The sequence below is a fragment of the Phragmites australis genome, chromosome 2 (genome assembly GCF_958298935.1).
Source record: "Phragmites australis chromosome 2, lpPhrAust1.1, whole genome shotgun sequence".
In the NCBI taxonomy this organism is placed as follows: Eukaryota; Viridiplantae; Streptophyta; class Magnoliopsida; order Poales; family Poaceae; genus Phragmites; species Phragmites australis.
In genome coordinates, this window is record NC_084922.1 from 28930310 (window position 1) to 28952556 (window position 22247).

Genomic DNA, 22247 nt, shown 5'->3' on the forward strand with positions numbered 1-22247 from the left:
TGTGAGAGTGGTAGCATTTATTAAACAAGGGCAAGATGGGAACAAAAGAGAAAAAAAATGCATAGAAGTTCGAGAATGACTTATATTTAGAGAATAGTTGAGGAGGCTAAAACGACCTACATTTGCAACCAGAGGGAGTACATAGTAATTTATGTCACACATATATATAATAGTTCTCACAGGTCACCCCACGAAAAGTCGGTCGACACATATGCAAAATAGAAATAAAAGTATTGACAATTGACACATTGATCTTACAAGTCATATCATCTTACATAGAAAAATAATGATAATTATAACCAGAACTATGATTATAACATCTTTACACGTGACATCACACTTCTTCTTATTTTCGAAGTTAGCCAATTTTAGCTCAGCTTGGATAATTTGACTGTTGTATGCCACAATAGCTTTATGTTTAGACTTGTATCATTTTTAACATGCTCCTTTGAATCCAATAACTTGTGCGTGACATTCCTACCAGCTGGAGAACACTCCACTTTGCCGACCACGATGAACAACATAGTATGTCATAGCAGCCCTAAATTTCAGAGAATATGCAAAAATGATATACTACAAACCATACTAATGCTCTCTGAACTAGTATTGCATTGGATAGTTAAACCAACTAGTATTTCAAAAGCATGGATATCATACCACATATCAAAATACAAGAGAATATTCAAAGTATTTATTACACATGATCTTGAGATAGAAAGACAACAAACCATAAAGGACAATATCTCTCATCACAGAAAATAATGGACAACATGAACATAATTTGTGTAAAAGTGCTCTCAGATATTGAGTAACAATTAGCCCTAGAACTATTAAAGTTCTGCTCCCTACTTGTTCTAGTGAATACATCATAGACATGACAATGTTTCTGAGATTTCAGCCAACAAACAGAACCTGATCTAGTTCTTCAAAATTTAAGACATTATCATAGACATGGCTACTATGCCAACAAAGTGCACAAACTCTTAACATAACAAATAAGAAAGTGCCGAGGTAGGAGAATTGAATATCAGTTTGCAAAATGACTACTCAGAGAAGCTAACATAACAATTTATCAAGTATCAATTATATTAGACAGACTTTGAACTCACAATAGCACACATCCAGGGATCAATTTAACATGTATTGCACTGGATAGCCAAACCAACATGGATTTCTCAATGTATAGGTATAGAACCGAACGTACAACAAGTAACATCCAGGTCTATGCTAGTGTACTCAGAAATCACGTCCAGTCTCAGTGCATTCTTTCATCACATAGCATAAAGAACATGTAACCTGTTGTCCAAATTAACAAAGTAGGGAGGGAGGTGATGATAAAATTTACTTTTGCTCTATCGGTCAGCGAGGTGGGCGGGCGCGGATGAAGGCGACACGAACGAGATGGGCAACGACAACATCAGGGACGAAGACGGTGACCTCTAGGATGGGGACGGCGGGGCTTCAGGGAAGGGGATGATGGCCTTTGGGATGGGGACGATAGGGCTTGAAGAATGGAGGAGTTGGGGAGGATGCGGTGGGGATGGCAGCGTCGGGGAGGAGGTGGTGGCAGGCGTTTTGGTGCGGAGGGCACAAGCCAGAATTTTTTTTCTAAGTATCAGAGGGCAGGCGTCGAGCAATTATATAGAGGAGGGCTTTCACTGTCGACTCAATATGAGCACCATCAGTGAAAGAGTACCTTCACTGCCGGCTCAATAGGACGGCCGGCAGTGAAACTATTTTCATTGCCGACCCAATAAGTCCACCGACAGTGAAAGCAGTTTCACTGCCAGTCCAATATGTTCACTGGCAGTGAAACCCCTTCCACTATTGGTACCACGGGGTGCAAAAAAATTTCTTTTAGTTTCGCGCGTGCCTAGAGAATTGAACCCATGATCTGCACCATGTAAGAACGAACAAACCACTGGGCTACTCAAGATTTTTTGATTGAGTTTGTACTATCTATATTTATTTACATTCTGTTGATCTAAAATCCTAATACATATTTATTTAAATTTAAAAGAGTATCTTCACTGCCAGCTGAATAGGACGACCAGCAGTGAAACTACTTTCACTGCTAGTTTAATAAATCCACCGAAAGTGAAAGTAGTTTCACTGCCGGCCCAATATATCCATCGGCAGTGAAACCCCTTTCACTGTTGGTATCGTGGGGTGTAAAAAATTTGTTTTAGTTTAATGCGTGCACGCAAAGTAATTGAAGCTTCCATAACAAAAATGAGGTATAATTGCATTTAAAATAAATTCATACATAGTAATTAGTACAATTTAGCTACTTTATCTTAACGATTCGTCGTTCATTATGATCACGACATACATAAGGAGGTTTGTTGGTGTCTTCCATGGGACCTATGTTTGTACTATCTATAAGGTGGGGAAGAGGAGGATATCACTGCTGGCTCATATAATCCATCGATATTGATGTAGAGATATCACTGACGGTCAGTAGATTAAGTCAGCAGTGATGAGATGTGGGTGCATCACTACCGGCTCAATCCATCAGCCGGCAGTGATGACCCTTATCACTGTCGGTTTATAAGCTACGATGGGTAATTCTTCCCGTGTGGCTAATGAACCAGTAGTGATGTCCCATCACTATCGACCCATAAGAAACTGGCAGTGATGGACCGATATATAAACTCAGTTCTGTAGTAGTGTATGAAAGTGAAAATCTACCAAGGAACCACATGTCATAGTGATATGCATGAAGCTTCTCGTGTACACACCAAACATTACTAATTATTCTAGTGCCTCACGCTAACACATTTGCATAAAACAATATATGGGACCATTTGCTAGTCAGACCTATCCAAACCAAAAAATACTACCCACATAGGAGAACAACAACACTAAGTAAAAATGATTGATATCTATCCTACGTCATCCTAAATCAGCAGCATATGTTGTTTCAATTCAATTACTGACTTAAAAGTCCCATGTATTTTATTCCAATAGCAACCACAAATACAAGAGCTGCTCTATGTTTTCATAGGTCGATAAACAATCTTGTGACACCTACATGTGGATCACCAATAGTAGCCAGCAGGTTTAATTTCTGTGGTCCATATATTACTTAAAGCAAATGTCTATCCAGTAGAGTATCTGGATCACGGCAACATGCCTTGGCTTTCGTAACGGCCAAGCCATTAACACCTATAAATAGAGCAATGCACCACCTGCTGCTGACCATACACAAAGCTCAAGCCTCTTTTCAACAATCACCCACATTTACACTCTCATATTAGTATTAGTCTAGAGCTAGCTATATTGTGCTATTAGGATATTATAGCCTACAATTAAGCTATAGTACGAGTATTCTATCAAGTTATAGTATAAGTCTTTTGCTAAATTTTTTATATCAGAGTTAAGGCACTATATTGCTAAGTCAATGAGGGAATTCTAGTTTTCTTAATAAGAGACAAGCTGCGTTAACACCCTTATTATTATTGCCTTTTTGTCAACAAGCTATGTTTTTTATATTTTATCCAAGCGATTGTCTATTATCCTTCAATGCTTTTAATGCTTTGTTACACATTATTATTCATCAATATTACAATATGAAATTATGGTTATGATACTAGTATTTCTAGAGTAGAAATACATATTGTCTAGTTAAGTTAACCATACATATTGTTGACCAATAGTTTGGTAATTTTACCATAAGAGTGGTAGTGACGTGGACAATCGATATATTTTGAGATTCACCGAGAGTGTCTAGTGAAAGATTTAGTCATGAAGTCGGATGGTTATTGAAATACATAACCCATCTCTTATTCATATGTATGGTGTGGCACTTGCATTAAAAGTATCAATTGGGACTATCCATAGGAGAGCTCTAATCTCATTGTGGTGGGTCACGATGTGATATTAGTGATTTGATAATCTCTATAGAATTAATTAAAGAAATGATAAGAAATTGATGTCAGTATGAGGCAAGCATATTTATACGTCAATGTTACTAGAGATATTATTTGCAAATACTTTGTTTCTTGCTGAGTATTTTATACTCATCCTTGCCTTTGGTGTTAAACGCATAATCTAAAGGTTATGATCAAGACATTGACAACTAAGACTATGCACATGAAACTTTTGGGTTACACCAATAGTATAGTGTTTAATAGTTTGTTTACTTTAAAACAAGTTATATATGCAAATTATCATAGTTTGTTATAAATAAAACTTCGCTAGTTACTTTGTAAACCACTAACTATATATGTGTAAGCTTTATTTTTTTGCTTTAACATGATTAAGGTTTTTAATCTACAATTATGTTGCGACTGTCGCATGGACCTGTGTTCAAGGCGTGACAAGCGGGAGCACGATCCATGGTGAAATGGAGCGATGCTCCATCGAGGTCTTGAGGTGCGTGTGCGTGAAGGTCGACGGCGGAACTCGGAGATGAGCGAGGCTGGATCTTAGCATGAGTGAGGAGGCGACGAGGAAGGCTTGAGAGAGTGAAAGGAGGCTGGCAACGTTGTGTTAGTAGGGCTGTGAGTTTGTCTACTACTGCAAGTGGAGATGGTGCGGTATGAGCTGAAGGCAGCAACAAGTTGTGCTGCTACTTGAACTGGGACCTCGTGAAGTAGCTGTAGCTATAGTAGGAAGCAGAGGAATTGAAGATTTGAGCCTCTATTTTTGGTGGGTCAAAGGAATTAAAGTTTGGAACTCTAGGAGCAAAGGCTTGATATAAGAGGAGTTGGTCTATTGTGGTCTAGTCTTGTTGATTGTGACTATAGACTATTTGCAATTGAGCAACTGAATCATGGGGGAAAATCAAGGGATTGGACAAGTTCTTGGCAAATGGGTGGAGCTGCTCACTGCGAGAAAGGATGAGACCTCATCCTCAAGCAGACAAATTGTGCTACAGATGCCTAATGACATCAAATTGGAGGTAATCAAGAATTACTTAGGCTGGTCTAGAAGAGTTTTGCTGCTCCTAAAGGCAAAAAGGTTGAAAGTGAAAGTGCATCTAGACCCCCCTAAGTGGGTTTTAGCTTATTGATAATAAAATGATTAAGGATCTAATATGTTTATCTAAGTCATGAACAGGTCTAAGTCTAAATTGAGAAGACATTAAATGCTTGCTGTTGCTGGTGAACTCTAGACTCTTTGAACATTCTAAAAGCATTCAAAGTCCCTCCAACCACCTCTAGTGCTAAGCTTTGCAAAATTTAGTGAGTTTGAGTTTGGAGTGAGATTAAGCCACTTGAGCATTGAGTTCTTCCTCGAGCATTCGCTGTGATCTTTACTCTTGAAGCTTTGTGCTTCTAGACGGCAAGGCGTCGCCCGTAGAGCACCTAATCTTTGTGGAGTGCCATGGGAAGTTTGTAATCGACTTCAAATTGAGTAAGGAAATTCTAGCTTGATCTTTGTGGTCGCTAGAAGAGGATAGGGATGGAAAAGACCCAGCTCTTTGTGAGCTCCTCAACAGAGACGTAGGCACTTCTTTGTGAGGTGGCCGAACTCCGGGATAATCTCTCGCGTTCTTATTTGTGCAATTTACTTAATCGTGTGAATTTGTGAATTTACATATAAGTTACCTTAGTGATCATCTTGCTAGTATTAACTGTTGTTTAGCTCTGTGATAACTAGTAGACATAGCTACACCTTTATATTCTAGCTGCTCGCTTTAATTCATAGTTGTTCTTGATTTTCTGTATAGACTGGATACTCCAGACCAGACCGGAGTATTCGACCTTCACAAGAGTATCCGACAGTTTTAATCCGCTGTTTTATTTTTAATTTTCAGAAAAGCCTATTCACCCCCCCCCCTCTAGGCACTTTCAGAAAGGCTTTGCTATAGGAGAATCATCTAATCCAGGAGACAAGTGGAGTCCTGAATGGATGACATGGAATGCTACTAATTCTTTGGTGGTTGCACAGATGTTGAGTTCTATGGCTCCGACCATTGCCAGAATTGTTGATATAATTATGAGTGTAGCAGAAATATGGAAAGCTTTGGAAAAGTTGTATTCAGGGGTAGAAATGTGATGTTGATAGTTGAAACAGAAGACCGCCTCCATGACCTCAAACAGGGGGGCAGCTTGTTATGGATTATATTGTTGATTTGAAGCGTTTGTGGGTTGATGCAGATCACTATGATCCTATTGAGTTGCCACACTTTGATTGTGTGGCTTAGGTGAAGAAGTGGATAGAAAAGAAAAGAGTCCTTTAGTTTCTGAGGGGTCTAATTAAATTCGGAGTTTGAGGGAAGGCGTACCACTATATTTCATTAATCTACTCTTCCTAACCTAGATGAGGCAATAGCTGCTATAACGCAGGAGGAGTCGAGACTAAAGTTGATGAAGGAAAATGCTTCACTTCTAGCTCGTCCTGCTTTTGCAGCAACAAGGATTAAAGAGACTATGGAGTGTTTCAATTGTGGTTATAGGGGGCACTTGATTCGTGATTTTCCTAAACTACTCAGGTTGAACCGTGAATGAGGAAGATGTGGTGGCAGAAGTATTACAAGAGGTGGTAGAAGCTGTGGAGTAAGAAGTGTCTACAAAGCCAATGCATCAGCCACAAAAGATGAACTTTCTAAGTTAGCTGGGGCTTCATCAGTGGAATTTGAAGAACTAATACAGTTGAATTAAAAGATAGAAAGCTTTGAAGATAAAGATCAAGAGGCTCACAGTGGTGACTTCATCAACTTTGCCTATATGGATGAAGGTAATTATGTCCATGCATCCACACTCACACAAATATCACAATTAAATTGAATTTTAGACTTAGGGGCTTCAAGGCATGTCACATGCATATCAAGTGACTTTATGTCATATACACAATACCCCCCCCCCCCACATGTAAAGAAACTATACAAATAGCTGATGGCGCACCACAACCCATTATAGGTGTCGGTACGGTACAATACAATCCATCTATTAAACTATCATCAGTGCATGTGCCAGCATTTTCTCGTCAATCTTGGGTTATACTTGATCGGGAAAATTCTTTAATTAGGGACAAATGAATAGGGAGAAGTCTTTGGAGTGCAACCAGGCATAGTGGGTTGCGGTACATGAACCATGAAGAAGTAAATGATGCATTATGTATTGTACTAGCAGTAATGGTGGGAGAGAAGGAAGCTATCGTGATGCTTTTGCATTGTAGATTGTGGCATCTTTTTTTGATGAAATATGCAAAGCTTTTCTTGATGTAATGTGTGGGGTGGATAAGAACAAACTATTTTGTGTTGCATGTGGGTTTGCAAAATACATGGAGACATCTTGTGTAGGGGCATCAGGAGTGTGTCTCCTTTTGTGCTAATACATTCAAATGTTTGGACATGTCCAGTGATTTCTATCAGCTGAATGAAATACTCTGTTACCTTTATTTATTGTTTTTCTTGGATGACATGTATATATCTTATGAAGCATAAGTATGAGGTAGTGAAATACTTCCAAGATTTTTATACCCTTGTGAAGAGCCAATTCAAAACTCATGTCCAAATGATAATAACAAATAACGGGACTGAGTATGTGAACAAGGAATCTGGTGCGTTTCTATCAGCAAATAATATATTTCACCAAACTTCATGTCCGAGCACACCTCCACAGAATGGTGTGGTCGAAAGAAAAAATCATCATATTTTGGAGGTTGCTCGCTCACTAATGTTTACCATGAATGTGCCCAAGATTTTATAGCTACATACCTCATTAATCATACTCCATTGAGAGTACTTGGAATGAAGACCCATGTGAGATGCTGCTAGGTGAGAATAAGTTTGTGGTTCCACCTAAAGTTTTTGGATGCACATGCTTTGTGAGGGATCATAGACTCTCAGTAGGAAAGCTAGATCCACGTGCCATAAAGTGCATCTTTGTGGGGCTTCTTCACAGTAGAAGGGATACAAGTGCTGGTGTCCTAGTGAGCAATGCTTATTTGTAAGCATGGATGTAACTTTCAGGGAGTCGGTGCTATATTGTGGAGAGAAGACTGACCTAAGTTTAATGTTTAAATCTGACTTAGCAATTACAGATGTGATTAGTCGAGAGGTGAGAACAATGATGCGATTAATAGTTCAATTGAGCAATTACCGAGGAGAATGGAGGTTGTGATTAGTGGCACAACTCAATCAAAAATGTAGGTGGTGACTGGTGGCTGGACTCCAACTCCTTGTCACGAGAATAGCTCTATAGGTGAGGAGCAACGAGACAAAGAAACCTTGAAAGTGTATACAAGAAGGAAGTTAACAAGTTACAAAATTCTCTCTAAATTAGGCTAACTATGGGTTAAGAGATTAGGTACTTAGATGTATATATACTAGTATACATGTACATCATGTCTATAAGATGCTTAGGTGATTAGAAGTGCTCTAGAATCAATTCTAAATTGGTCTCTACTTTAAGTTGATTTATATGCACTAGTTGAGATTTTTGATTCTTATGTGGAGGGTTGAACTTGAATGTCTCTCAAAATCAAATTCAAATTCAAACCTACTATTAGATTCTGTTCAGCTCGAATCCTATTCAAATTCAAATTCTTGGATTCAAATCATCTTCCAAAAAGTCTCGAGATCCAAATATCAAATATTCTGAATATAGTTGATCTGAATTCAAAATCAAATCGAAATTAAAATACCTCAAATTGAATTTAAACTTACTATTTTCCCAATTATTCTTTTTCCCTCTCACGGGCCGAATTCCTCCCTCTTCTCTCTTTCGGCCCAGCCCCTTCCCTCTTCTTTTTCCTCGCGCAGCCCAGCCGGCAGCCCATTCGGCCGTCTCCTTTTCTTCCTCTCGCACGCGCCGCGTCCGGCCCACAGCGACGCCGAGCGGCCCAGTTCTCTCGCCCACCCCCGCTGGCAGCCCAGCCGCACGTTCGCGCGCGCCAGCAGGCGCCTGCGCCCTGCCCGCGTTGGCCATCCACATGTCGCCGATCCGACAGCTCAGTCCCTCCGCCCTCCTCCTTCCTTCTCCCTTCCAGCGCGACGACGACTTCGTCGCCGTCATCCTCCGGGGAAATATCCCCCGCGCGAGCCGACCAACCCCCCCCCCCCCCCGCTTCCTCGCTCTCTCTCCTTCTCGCCCCTCTCTCCTCCCATACCCTGCGCGCGCGACTTTTGCAACTGCCCATACTTGGCCGGCGCAGAGCACGCCCATGCTCCGAGGAAAAAGGTGGGCGCCGCTGCCACCTCGCTGCCGACATCCTCATGACGCCAGCACGCGTGCACTGCCTCCCTGTGCTCCCTCACTGTCTATAAATAGCACGACCGGTCCTTCTCTCGCTCTTCTTCTGCATTCGCCGCACCATCACTCTGCCGCCACCGCCATTTCCGTCGCTGCCACCTCGCCATCACCCATTCACCGTCAATGTGTTGCTAAGAGGTACTGGGGGACACTCACCGTCTCTGTGCTGCTGCCCATTTACCGGAAGCCCAATGGGAGCTCGTCCGCACTGATAGCCGAGCAGCGCCGCCATCACCTCTTCGACGAATCGCCGGCCGCCGACCTGCTTCTCATCGTCCTTGAGCTCGGTGAGCCTCTCAGTCCCCTACCACCCCAATAGATAGCATATAGGCGTCTCCCGAGCCCCCTTTTTGCTCATCACCGTGCGCCGCCTTCAGTATGACTTTCGTCGCCGCGTTTAGCTCGCCGCCGGCGTGTTAGAACCCCGTTCCTATCGCCACGCGTCGTACCATGATGTCTAGAAGCCGTAGGGCCTTTCTTCGAAGTGGATTGGCACCTCCCAGTGAGGGGGAGTGCTGCCCGACTCTTACTGTGCCGCTGCCCTTACTTCGGCCGTGATCTGGCACTGCTTCCATCGCTGGCCGCCGTCGGCAAGCCTTCCTTCGCGTTCCCCGTAGCGTGTAGAAGCCTGGCGTCAACAAGTCGTCGTGAAGTTATGGTGGAAATCCGGTGCCGGCGACCCTTCCAGCGACGCCCCACCAAAATTTCTCGCCGTCAGCCAAACTCCCCCCCTTACTCTTCTGCGTGCTCGCGCGCGCGCGAAGTTGGACCATCACTCGTGCGAGGGAAAGCAGCCACGGGCTGTGGCTCCGTCTGGTTCGGCCCAGCTGCCGTCCTCGCCAACCTGGCCACCAGATGGGCCGCTTGGTAGGCCGGCCTGCCTCCGCGGCCCGTTAGCCAGGCAGCCCAAATCCGAACAGGCCAACATTGTGCAACCCGGCCTGTACCAAACCTGGCCCAGGCCCATCCAGGCCTGAATCCAGCCCATCCAAGCCCATTCGGCCCAAAATCATACTGTGCATGTGGGCCCCACCTGTGAACAGTATCATTTATTAATTTCTAGATTTAAATTTTGATTAAATCTTCCGAGGGCCGTAACTTCTCCATCCTGACTCCGATTTTGGCGATTCTTCCGCCGAAATTCATCTAAAATCGAGATCTACTCATCAGTCATGTTGTGGTGTCCATTAGGACTCATCTGGCTTTTTATTTGGTGTTTAATTGATTCTTCTTTAATGTCACCGTTATTTATCGTAGACGCGATTTCAGGACAACCTGCGTTCTACGAGTGCTGCGCCGGAAGTATCCGGAGTGAGGAGGATCCCGATTACAATCAAGACTTCGAAGAAAATTCTGAAGAAGGCAAGTCCTATTTCCTTGATCATATTGAACCTATGTTTTTGAATAATATACATGATCAACTAAAACCGGACTTATTATCGCATGTGCTATATATTGCATTTTCTTTCAAACCACTTGTAGTAGTTGATCCTATCAACACTGTCATGCCATACATGTCATCATCCAGAATACATATCACCCTAGGAATACCTGTTGTTACATATATTAACAATAGATGACGCCTTGATATCTAGCATGCTTAGGATGGAATACGTCTCCTCGGAGACGTCGCTTTTAAAAATACTTCTCTGAAGAGACAAATTTACTATTATCAATGATAACTCATATGCCATGCCTCCTTGATGGTTGTGAATTCCATGATGATCGTGAAATCCTTGATGTCATGTGGGACGTGGAAGGTGATGTGTAAAAATGGTGAAAACTATTTTGGCGCGGGCAGGTAGAGTAGTCCTCCGGGGAGGATGCTCTTAGGGGCTTAAGTTACATGATGGTATTCATTGCCCATGAAGATTCCTAGCCTGGCCGCTTAAGGACCGAGTCATTTCGCCGACATGCCTTAGCGACCCCGTGCAACCATACGTCCTGAATGGGCAGGACTTGACTTTTCCTCCACCAGATTGAGTTGGGCATAATACCAGGAGGCTAAGAGCAATGAGCAACCAAGGGTCTATCTGTCCCGCTGTTTGGAGGTTTCAGGGACCGGCTTAGGCTTAAAAAGGGAGGCTGATCTTCAGAACATGCAGCTCTGGAACTTGGCGTGTCTCATGGAAAAGTCTGGCAGGAAAGGTGTTTAGAGAATCTCGGTATGATTCGCTCCTCTGCTTACAACGGTTGGAGGCTGAGTATATCGTATGGGTAAAGCTATACAACCTCTGCAGAGTGTAAATCTATTCGAATAGCCGTGTCCACGGTCATGGACATGCGAAGGCAGAACCTTTTTGACTAGACTTCAGGTGCATGCGTTTTGAGTGAGTGTGGAGACTAGATGTCCGTATGATGAGGTTCCTGGCTCAATCTGCCAGAAGCTGTGTGATACTAGAGGTACACCAGAAATGATAAAAAGGGATTGTGGAGCGAGGTGTAGCCCCTCCCAGGACCGAGAAACCCCAGACAAAGCCCATCACTGGTTTTGAAATATTAAAATATCTAGAAGTCAATCATAGTCGATACAATTGATAATCTACATAAAAATGCTTTACGCATAAATCTAAACCAGAGCCTATCCATTATGCATCTATCAACCCCCTTGAAGTAGTATAGGGCTTGCTGAGTACCTTCCGTACTCACTCTTGCTATCATTCAGATGAAGAACTCAATGCTGACTCCGCCGGAGGTGAAGCCGGGGATGAAGAATGGTCTCTGAGGTCGCGTTCGCTCCCTCGCTGCTTGTGGCTTGGGTTTTTGCTTCCGTTGTGTATTCTGCTGGCAGCTAGGCCAAGAGTGTAATATTCAATATGGTTTGTAAGTCTTTTGTACCCAGAATCTTGTTATTTACATATGAATTTTGACTGTGATATTACAACTGTTATACTGTGCGTATCAGCTACTTAATCGAGAGACTGATACAGGAGGCACAGGAGACCCCGGTAATGAGGGGTCTTACAGGCTCCAACAATGACTCCATCATTAACCCCTGAACAAGGTTTACCAGCCCCAACGGAGATTGTTTATGTGTTGTCAACCTCTGAAGTTGAGGTTGAAAATGACTCCTTAGATGATCTTCCCATTGCATTATGGAAAGGTGCATGTTCTAAGGCCAGAGTGCCTCCACCAAGGTATGGGTTTGAGAATGATATTAGAAATTATATTTTTTATGCATCCCTATCACCTGCATATAGAGCATTTGTTGTATCATTATAGTCTATGGAAATTCCTAAAGGCTAGAAAGAGGCAGAACAGGACCCTAAGTGGAATGAGGCCATGTTGGAGGAGCTAAGAGCTCTTGAAAGAACAAAACTTGAGAACTTGTAAAATTATGGCTGAGAAAAAAGCTATCAGTTACAAATGGGTCTTCACTGTGAAGCAAAACCCAGGATGCACGGTGGAAAGGTACAAAACAAAACTTGTTGCAAGGGAATATAGTAAGAAATATGGCATTGACTATGATGATACATTCGCATCGGTGGCAAAGATGAGCACGGTAATATCTTTGATCTCTTGCGCGGCTAACTTTGGTTGGCCCTTGCATCAATTGGATGCTAAGAATGTTTTCTTGCACGGATATCTTCATATTCCACCCTGTTTTTTAATCCTGAAATAGTTGGGAAGGTATGTAGATTGAAGAAGCCCTTGTATGGGCTCAAACAGTCTCCACAAGCATGGTTTGACTGATTCAAACATGCGTTGTGTAGGATGGGATATAAACAGTGCAACAGGGGCTATACTGTGTTCTATCGACATTTGGGGCTTAAGATAATAGTTTTGTCTATGTATGTGGATGATATCATCATCACATGTGATGATGAAATTGAGATTAAGCGTCTGAAAGAAAACCTGAGTAAGGAATTTGAGATGAAGGATCTTGGTCCACTCAGGTACTTTCTTGGCATTGAGATTGCTCAATCTCCAAAAGGTATTGTTCTCTCGTAGAGAAAGTATGCACTGGACTTACTTAGTGAGCCTAGTATGCTTGGGTGTTGACCTGCATCAACACCTATTGATTGGGAGGACCCGTCCAAATTGTATTCGAATTAATCAAATTGGGGATCATATAATAAGATAAGAGGTAGTGCACATCCATCTCTCTACATGTTACATGCTAATCCGCATCTCACCACAATAGTCGCAGTCACAAAACAATTAAAAGGAATTCAATCCCGTCAGTCTCGATATGTGTGTTTTGATAATTCCCAAAAGAGCAGCAGAATAACATCTAAAGAAAACAAAGACCGGTGGAGGCATTTGCCTACAAGACAATCGACCGGGGTTAGTAGTAGTATAATAACTACTCATCACCACACTGCTCTCGGTGGGGCATAAGTAGTCGGCTTCTAAACTTATTCTGCAAAACAATCAACAAAGCACGATGAGTACAAAGGTACTCACAAGTCTTACTCGTATGTGTATATATATTTTTGACTCCAAGGATAATGCATTTGGATGAATTAGTAAGGAATATGTCACAAGGTTAAATTGAATTATGCGAAAGACAATTCAACATACAACTTAACATATGAGCAGCTATATAACTTAACACTTAAGCTATCCTATCATGACCATAAGACCATAGAATATAATTATCTCAACATAACACATAACCGAACAATCTCATCTCGTTCCACATAACCTCCATGACACCAATACCAAATGAGACTCTACAGTGAAGTCTAATGAACATTAAGCTTGCTCATAACCGAGAGCGTGATAATTCGAATTGATTTTACACCCCGCAAGAGAGTACATCTTTACCCACATGATATGCATCGATGCTTGCCTTGGTGCTCAGCTTCACAAACAAGATCAACTACAATTTTGCCTCAAACAAACCCGTTACTCTCTGGTTCATCGATCGCTAAAAGAGGGAAAGTGCATCACAATAAGCATGATGAAATGCCATAAAACATGTTTTGTGATGCATGATCATGAACAAGATACAACGCGACATGTCATGAAAACATTTTTCCTAGTTAGAACATATCATAAGAAGACTAGCAAAATCAGTTTCATTAATTTTGGACTTGTAATGAATTAATGAAGCTTTAACATGATTAATTTATCTTAGAAACTTCATTAATTATTTCATTATTGTATGTATTTTTAATAGGCAGTGGAAATTATTATGAAACCAAAAAAATTGGTTTCACAATTTTTGGAGCTATAAAGAATTTATTATGAATTTTACAACTTTTAGCAAATACTAAACTACACTAAAACGATTCTGTTTGAGTTGACCGCGATCAGGCCACCAATATGGGTGGTCAGACTACTGGGGAAGGGTGGTCAGACCCTGAGAAGTGTGTCAGTTTGATACCCGACAGTTAGACCGGCCCGAGGGGCGGTCTGACTCTTGGAACAGCGGTTAGACCACTATAAGACATAGTCAGACCACTGTGCTCGGCCGGTGGCACTTGGCGAGCTATCCAATAATGATTCTGGCAACTCCTTTGGCCAAGGCCGGCACCTAAACACTCTATGTAACTAGGGGGGATCTATTTTAGGTGGTTTGAGCGATATGCCTGGGGCCAAAAGCTTGAGCCCCATGGATCGACGTCTATGGCTAGATGTAGCTCGGTCCTATGGCTATGAGAGTGGAGGAACTCAGGGAAAATGAGAGGAAGGGGGTTGGGGAGTTTCACCTTGGTATGAGGAAGCTTTCTTGAGAGTTGGTCGGCTCTGGGGAAGCTCCAATGTGGATGACTGGGCTTGCTTTGGCGAGGGGATGCTTGGGGATGAGCTCAGGGATGATGTGGGGAACTCGTGGGTGACCTTGTCCTTCAATCTTCGGCTTTCGTTGAGCCTTAGGTGGAGGAATAGTGAGGGAGCTCTCCTTGCTCTCTCTCATGGGTGAGGGAAGAAAATGAACAAGTGAGGGAGTGAGAGGTGGTCGATGGGTCTTAAGTGGCCATTCTGAGCCTTGGGAGTCAAACTGTGGGGAGGCTTGGTCAGACCGCAGGCTGGGTACACATGTAGAAAGTTCTCTTTCTTTTCCCTCTTTCTTCCAATTCCTTTCCCATTATTTCCTAAATGGTTTTGGGCTATCTAAACTATTTCAAAATGATTCACACTCAGAAGTATATGGTGGGAACTCGCATTGATTAACGACGTAACATTTCCAAAATATTTTTGAACACTTAAAACGAAACCAAAAGCATATAACATGATGTCATGATGCATATGTGTGCTTAATGACTAAGTTATGGTTTTGGGGTGTGACATTGATCCAAACCACAAGTTATGCGCTGAAGTAGGCAATCCAGTGAACATGGAGAGCTACAAAAGGCTTGTTGGTCGGCTCATTTATTTGTGTCATACAAGGTTGGATATTTCCTATGATGTGAATGTTGTAAGTAAGTATATGCATGATCCCAAAAGTGGACATCTGGATACGGTTACCAGATCATAAGATAATAAAAGAGTAGTCCTGAAAATAAACTTTTGTTCAAGAGCTATTGTTATCTAAATATGAAAGACTATTGTGATGTTAACTGTGCAAGTTGTCTTGATGATGGGAGATCCACTCAGGTTATTGCATTTTAGTTGGAGGAAATTTGGTGTCATGGAGGAGCAAGAAGCAATCAATTGTATCTCAGTCAACTAGGAAAACAGAGTATAGAGCAATGTCTCTTGTGGTGAGTGAGATATTATAGGTAAAGAAATCTCCTATCCACATTAAATGTGCTAAGAAAAGGTCCTTTGAGAGTCTATTGTGATAACAAATCAACTATTAATATTGCTAATAATTTAGTTCAACATAATAGAACGAAGTATATGGAGATATATCTTTTCTTTATTAAAGAGAAGTTAGATGATGATATACTAGAATTAAGCTATATAAACTCAGGTAGTTAGGTGACATATTGTTTAACTAATGGTTTAGAAATAAAAAAGTGTAATGTAGCATATCGTAAGATGAGAATGATAGATATATATCAGCCATCTTAAGTAATACTGGGCTATGCGTGTATGTGTGTAAGGCCTAGCCCATTTAGTATGTGTGTGTATATATAGAGGGAGAGAGAGAGCGCCCTGGAAAGAGAAGATTCCTAATTCTACAGTTATCGAGTATGGAACAAGTTTGCCGATTGTTTGGCAGTCGGGGGCCACTATGCCGTGGCACAAATCTGTGCCCTCGATGTAATGCTGTTGATGTTCAGCGATTTGTCTGCACCTTGCTGTAAATTTAATTGTAGTCTTTTGGTTTCCAAAAAAAGTTGATAACACCAAATTGCAATGTGACCAATTACGAATTTAGACTCATAGGACTGAACATGTTCCATACAAATTCAAAAGGATACCAGAATGTCTTGTTCATACGTAAAACTATACCAGCTCATCCAAATTTTCAGAACAATGATTCTTGTTCTGATCAGATCAAATGACCACCAGATTATACCAAAGTGACGTTCACACCATATTGACTTGAAGGTCCCAAAGTGATATGTACTTTTAGCTGGCACCAGACGTACTTGGTAGCTGAACAGGTATTTGCAACGAAAGCTGGGATTAGAAAGCCTCGAAGAACAAAAGGCTCATAAACATGCAGTATGCTGTTTCAACAGTTGCAACGCGCGTTCCCAGGGATCAAATCTTGGAGAGGCAGGCAGAAGGTCCCAGAGAAAAAGAACATAATTGAGAATTTCTGCAGCGAGGAAAGATTGATACAATGCCCATCACAAAACATTTACCACAATAATTCCAGATTGGACACTTGTTTTCGCCATATTACGAAACATTTACCAACAAGTACACTGTCAACTCAGAACAGTATCGGTATTCGCCTCACAAAAATGGCAACAGAGAAGGATTGACATCCATCCATCTATGATCTGACATTGCAAAGACAAAGTAGCTAACGATTATACGGATGAACCCGTGGAGCAAATGGAAGCTGCTGCCCTCCCTGCTCAGAAAAAGGCATCATCTGGGGCTCAATACCCGGAGGAAACTGCTGGTTGCCGAACATCGGGAACTGTGGCATCCCTTGCCCCTGACCTTGTGGAAACGGCAGGCTTCCGTAACCTGGAGCTTGCATCATCTGAGGACCTGGCGGTAGCTGCTGACCTCCAAGGCCAGGGAACGACATTGCCTGTGGCCCATGTGTGTTTGGAGCCGGATGGCTTCCATTGCCAAGATACATGAATTGAGGTGAAGCTGGAGGTAGCTGATAGTTTACATGGCGAGACATCTGTTGACTTCCTTGGCCTGAAGGTTGGACCATTGGAGCTTGAGCTGAACCCTGAGTAAACTGTGGGACTCCATAGCCCGGGAACTGTAGAGGAACACCAGGAGGGCCTTGTTGGATTGCCTGGCTAGGGTACCGTGGAGGTCCACCCGATGGAACAACAGCAGTTTGCGACTGTGGCACACTGGAAGGGTGAGAAGGTGGAGTAACTGATGGTTCTCCAGGTGTTGCTGAAATAGGCACCCCTGGTGGCATTACTGCGTTGGTGGCTGCGGAAGGAGCATCGCTGAGTGGTGGTGGTATGACAGCACCAACATTTGGTATCGGCTGAGGACCAAGAATGGAAGGTTGATCAGTGCTTGGAGTGATGTTCCCTCTGGTATAATCTCTACCTCGCTCGTTGTTAATCTGAAAAAAAAAAGTTAAAGCAATCAATGAATGAGCTTTAACATCACTAGTTTCAACATTAGCTCATTTAGTCATGCTTGGTTCATCTAAATCTTCCATTTTTTGTATTTATTTCTAGCACCACAAGGCACCAACTATATCAAATTTGGTTATAGTGAGGAAGTGGTAATGATTACCTTAACATTAAGCTCAGTATGGCGTGAAAATGTGAGGTGAAGCTTGCAATATCCACCTTCATATATGCTGTGCCCTTCCAATGCTGCCTTTGCTGCAACCGCAGTTTGAATGTCTACAAGAAAAGCATAAAGGATTTGAGAGACACATTGCGCAAGAATAGATAAATTTCATGTAGCAATAAGTTAATATCTACCTGGATACTGGATCAATGCTTGAAAGCCATTCTTCTCAAAAATAGCAATTTTCTGTACAAATCCAAAAGCAGAAAATACCTGCCAATGACAAGATACCAAAAAGTTGGTGCAAACTACACACATGTAATAATTCAGCATGATTGTTGAATATATTACCTCGTGAAGCACATCTATTGTAACGACATACTGCATGTTCTCAATGGATGCAAGCAGAATATTGCTCTCTGCTTCCTGCTTTTTACCATCCTGGGCATAACATATAAAATTATGAACCAACAACTATATTAGCATAAGTACAAAGCAGAAGTATGCATGCATAAAGGTCAGAAGTGTTACCGGTCCAGAGCCATCTATACCAGAATCCAGAAAAGGAAGGTAAGGGTTAGTGTAGTCCCTAAAGGAAACATCACCAAAGGATAGTTAATAGTTGTGTGATCGCTAAAATATTACAAAACGACCAAATTGAAGAAAATATTTGACACACAAAAATGTATTTGGCCCATGGTATGAAAGAAATCGATGGGTAGAACTTAGCGAATTTATCCATGAAGCAACAAGCACAATGAAAATAGTTCATCTCGTCAAACAAAGCAACCCTTACCTACTCCTGTGACTCTGATACTTGACATTTAGAATACTGTGTGCTGAATAGCTTATTCTTAAAGTGCAGGCCCCATCCAATTCCGGAAGCAAATAGCTACAATACAAGAACAAGTAATTATGCATTAGTCTTGAGAAAAAAAACAACAGAAAAATTAATAGTTGATTATACCTAGGAATGCATCTACCATCCAGATTAGCTTTTGCGGATGTTGCGGTTTCAGCATCAGAAAACTGAATCAATGCCTACAGCAGATAAACAGGCATAACTTCAGATAAAATAAGCTCAGCCAGGGCACAAAGAAAGAAGAGAAATCGTAATACTGTTCTGATATAGATAAGATAGGATCAGGGGCTGATGAGAGATGAGACATGTTACAAACAAGTAAAAACAAAACTGTCACCTGATAACCAGATGCCTTCTCAAAGGTAGCGATCTTGTGAACAAATCCAAAAGCAGAAAATACCTGGGCACACAAACTTCCAGTGTTAAGACGCAGGTAAAATGGTATAGTAAAATCGAATGCATGCATTAATACAACTGGAAAGTAAGATGAGCTTGAATGGGAAGTTACAGACAAAGACTAATTGACATCTGAACGCCAAGCACAATTAATTTTTTTAATACAAAAAATGCAGAGAAGTGTACACCTACAAGATAGATTTGACATAATCAATAACAATGAATCAATGGTACTATCAGATCAGTTGCGTAGGATGGGTACCTATTAGCTGATGAGGATAATGCAAATGAACTTACCGTCTTTCTTGGATATTATGATCAGTAAAGCCTTTACTATGTAACAGAGTCAACACTTTTCTAGCTTTTGGATAGATGACCTAGATAAGTTCAGAAAGAAGCACGCCTAGAAAGCGTACATGTGTGACTAGAAAAAGGAGCTAAATCCAAGGCATAATGCTTCTACCCCCTGAAAGACCAAAATTTAGCTACAATAGTTTCAATGGCAAGTGAGTAAACTGTTCAAACATTCTTTATGAACAGCTCATCTATACATTTGATCCTTGAAGGTAGCGTTAACAGCACATTTACACAAGTGTGTCAATCGATTGCAACAAAAATTATTTATTAATATTCTTTAGGTGAGGAGAATTAGGTGTGTGCAAGTTTGGTAGTTTTGGCAAGAGAACTTATTATCAAAGAAAATTTCTTAAGCCACTTCATCAAATGCTTATTTTTTCCTGTAGTTTTGGGAAGAAAATAACATGAGAATATATTTGAGCTGGCTGCTTGTGGTCTGTCATAAACATGTAAAACTACATCATTTCCTATTTACAAGCCGGTTTCAACCTGTTTCGTTTAACAATCCTGTAACCATGACAAAAAGAATGGCATATTTGTGCCCATCAAGATTATTTTCTTCAATTAATGAAAAAAAAAAGAATTTTTCTTTGACTACTTTTAATTTATAACAGAACCACAAAAACCTGCGTCTTCATCACGTTCCCAATCGCTTCCAGAGATGCTTGTGACAAGTCTAAACATCATGCTTTCTATTGAAGTAGTACACACCGTGGCCAAGGACATGGAACATCATACGAAAAAAGTATCATGTGGGCTAATGAGGCTGACAAAAAAAAATCCAGCAATCCAGAGAGGAACTTATGGTTGTATAATTATGCAAGCTATTGAGCTGAAACAATCTCCATTGAGCAAAATAGATAATCAAGATTTTCGTCACTACCTAGAACAAAACCAACCCTAGTGAACTAAACCGATGGATGGAGGTAGATGTGACTATGTGACACATCCTAAGAGGGATACTTGGGTGAGGGGGGGGGGGAGGAGAGGTGAGGGAAGGGGAAAGGGAAGGGGAGGGGAGGGGAGGGGAGTGGAGTGGAGGGGAGAAGTAGGGCAGCGATGAGTAAGGGAGAGGAAACAAACACACACATGTGTTCCAGATGCAGTAGCCTGCCATGATACTCCGTGACAACGGCTTGCTAATCCATTCAGATCATGCAAAAGAATGTGCTAGAAGTTACTAAGACAGTCCTGGTAAATCAAAATATTCCTGCAGATAACATCAGTAGAACTAAACATAAATCCCGATGCAATCGTTAACATCCTTACCAAGTGTAGAACATCAATGCTGACAGAATCTGGTGCAACACCCTCCATCCCCACTAGCAAAACGTTGCCTGCAGCTTCCCCACTACTCTTGCTGTTGACAATCTCCTGTCTATTGGAGTACTGAAGGTACACATTTTTCCCTCTTACCTGCGCTGGCTCTGCTGACGATGCATAATATGATACCATGGCAATCGCCTGATTTTGGTCAGCCTGCAAAAGAATATAAAAAAAATAAAATAACGTCCAGTCACTCTCCATCGGGCCAGTACTACACTACTACTCCATCATTCTCATATCATGAGACATCTTAGATTTCACTTTTGTTTAATCAATCACCCTCCTTAGTGACAAATTTTTCGACACAATTTTTACCCGTCAAATTTCACTTAACTGCAAAAAACATGTCCGCAGCAATGGGTTTTTTTTCCTTGCAGCAAGGTATCATAATCTAGAGGACTATAATATTAAACAGAAGGGGCACAGCAATCACTAACTTCAGAGAAAAGCCGAGTGAATTAATTCCAATGACAAAAGCCTGCAACACAGCTATAGCAATCCATGGATGGTGAGGGTGAGTGTAGCTTGCAGATCCAGGTCGTCGATTTAAAAAACACGAGCAGGGAAAAAGAGTTTCTCCTCCAAACAACTAATTGGAAGGTTAAAGTGTGTTTGTAAATCGCAACTCTTGGTTAAAGTTCTGTACTTATGGTCCAGCAAGACGAGGAGGTGAACTAATTACGGCCAACTCCGAACTCCATCAGATAATCTTACAACTATTAGCGTGCACCAGACAGACAAGAGGACGAGGCATGTAAGGTACTCACGAATTCGATGAATGCCTGGTTGCGGTTGGCGCCGACGTTGCACTTGGTGTTGACGACCTTGCCGAAGGGGGTCCCCAGCTCGACCAGCTCCTCAGGGGTGCAATCCCACGGCAGGTTCCGCACGTGGATCACCTTGGACGGCGGCTGCGCGTACCGGAACTGCGGCTGCCCACCGGAAGAAGCCATCGCTCCCTCCCGAATCCTCTCCTCCGGACCTACCGCGCTAGGAAGCTTTGAGATAAAAAAAAATAACACTCGTAACTTGGAGGAGCACCTAGACAAGGGAACTGACCTTGCGAGTGACGACCGGCGGCGGCGGCGGCGGCGGCGGCGAGAGGCCGGAGCAGAGGAGGACGAGTTGGATTCGGGAACGTATCGGTGGTCGCCTGGTCGGTGCGCTCAATCTATCGAGGGCTTAAAGCAGCCTAGGTTTCGTATCGCCCTCTTCGGGAGGCCCATTAATAACTCGTTAATGGGCTTGGGGCGACCAGCTGCAATCTTGAGGCGGCGATCCCATCCAACCAACGGCGCAAACCGCATCGAGGC

The 22247-nt window shown here is 42.1% G+C and overlaps 1 protein-coding gene across 1 annotated transcript; it reads right to left on the reverse strand.

Annotated features, from left to right (window-relative positions):
* Positions 1-16856: 16856 nt before the first annotated feature.
* On the reverse strand, positions 16857-22132 carry LOC133907666 (polypyrimidine tract-binding protein homolog 1-like). Its single transcript, XM_062349737.1, has 11 exons — positions 21994-22132; positions 21702-21916; positions 20878-21087; positions 19193-19255; positions 18961-19034; positions 18790-18885; positions 18525-18582; positions 18345-18434; positions 18188-18266; positions 17994-18106; positions 16857-17817 (listed from the first exon to the last, which is right to left on the reverse strand). Exons 2-11 carry the CDS (start codon positions 21885-21887, stop codon positions 17077-17079), a joined length of 1710 nt encoding a protein of 569 aa, XP_062205721.1. The 5' UTR covers positions 21888-21916; positions 21994-22132; the 3' UTR covers positions 16857-17076.
* Positions 22133-22247: the final 115 nt, after the last annotated feature.

Bases quoted from the DNA above. Each gene is read 5' to 3' on its own strand.
- LOC133907666 (XM_062349737.1), bottom strand. From the start codon at position 21,887: ATGGCTTCTTCCGGTGGGCAGCCGCAGTTCCGGTACGCGCAGCCGCCG. The intron at 18,435-18,524 runs GTAACACTTCTG...TGTTATGCCCAG, and splicing joins GTATAGATGGCTCTGGACCG to GATGGTAAAAAGCAGGAAGC. The intron at 17,818-17,993 runs GTAATCATTACC...TTTTTTTTTCAG, and splicing joins ATACTGAGCTTAATGTTAAG to ATTAACAACGAGCGAGGTAG.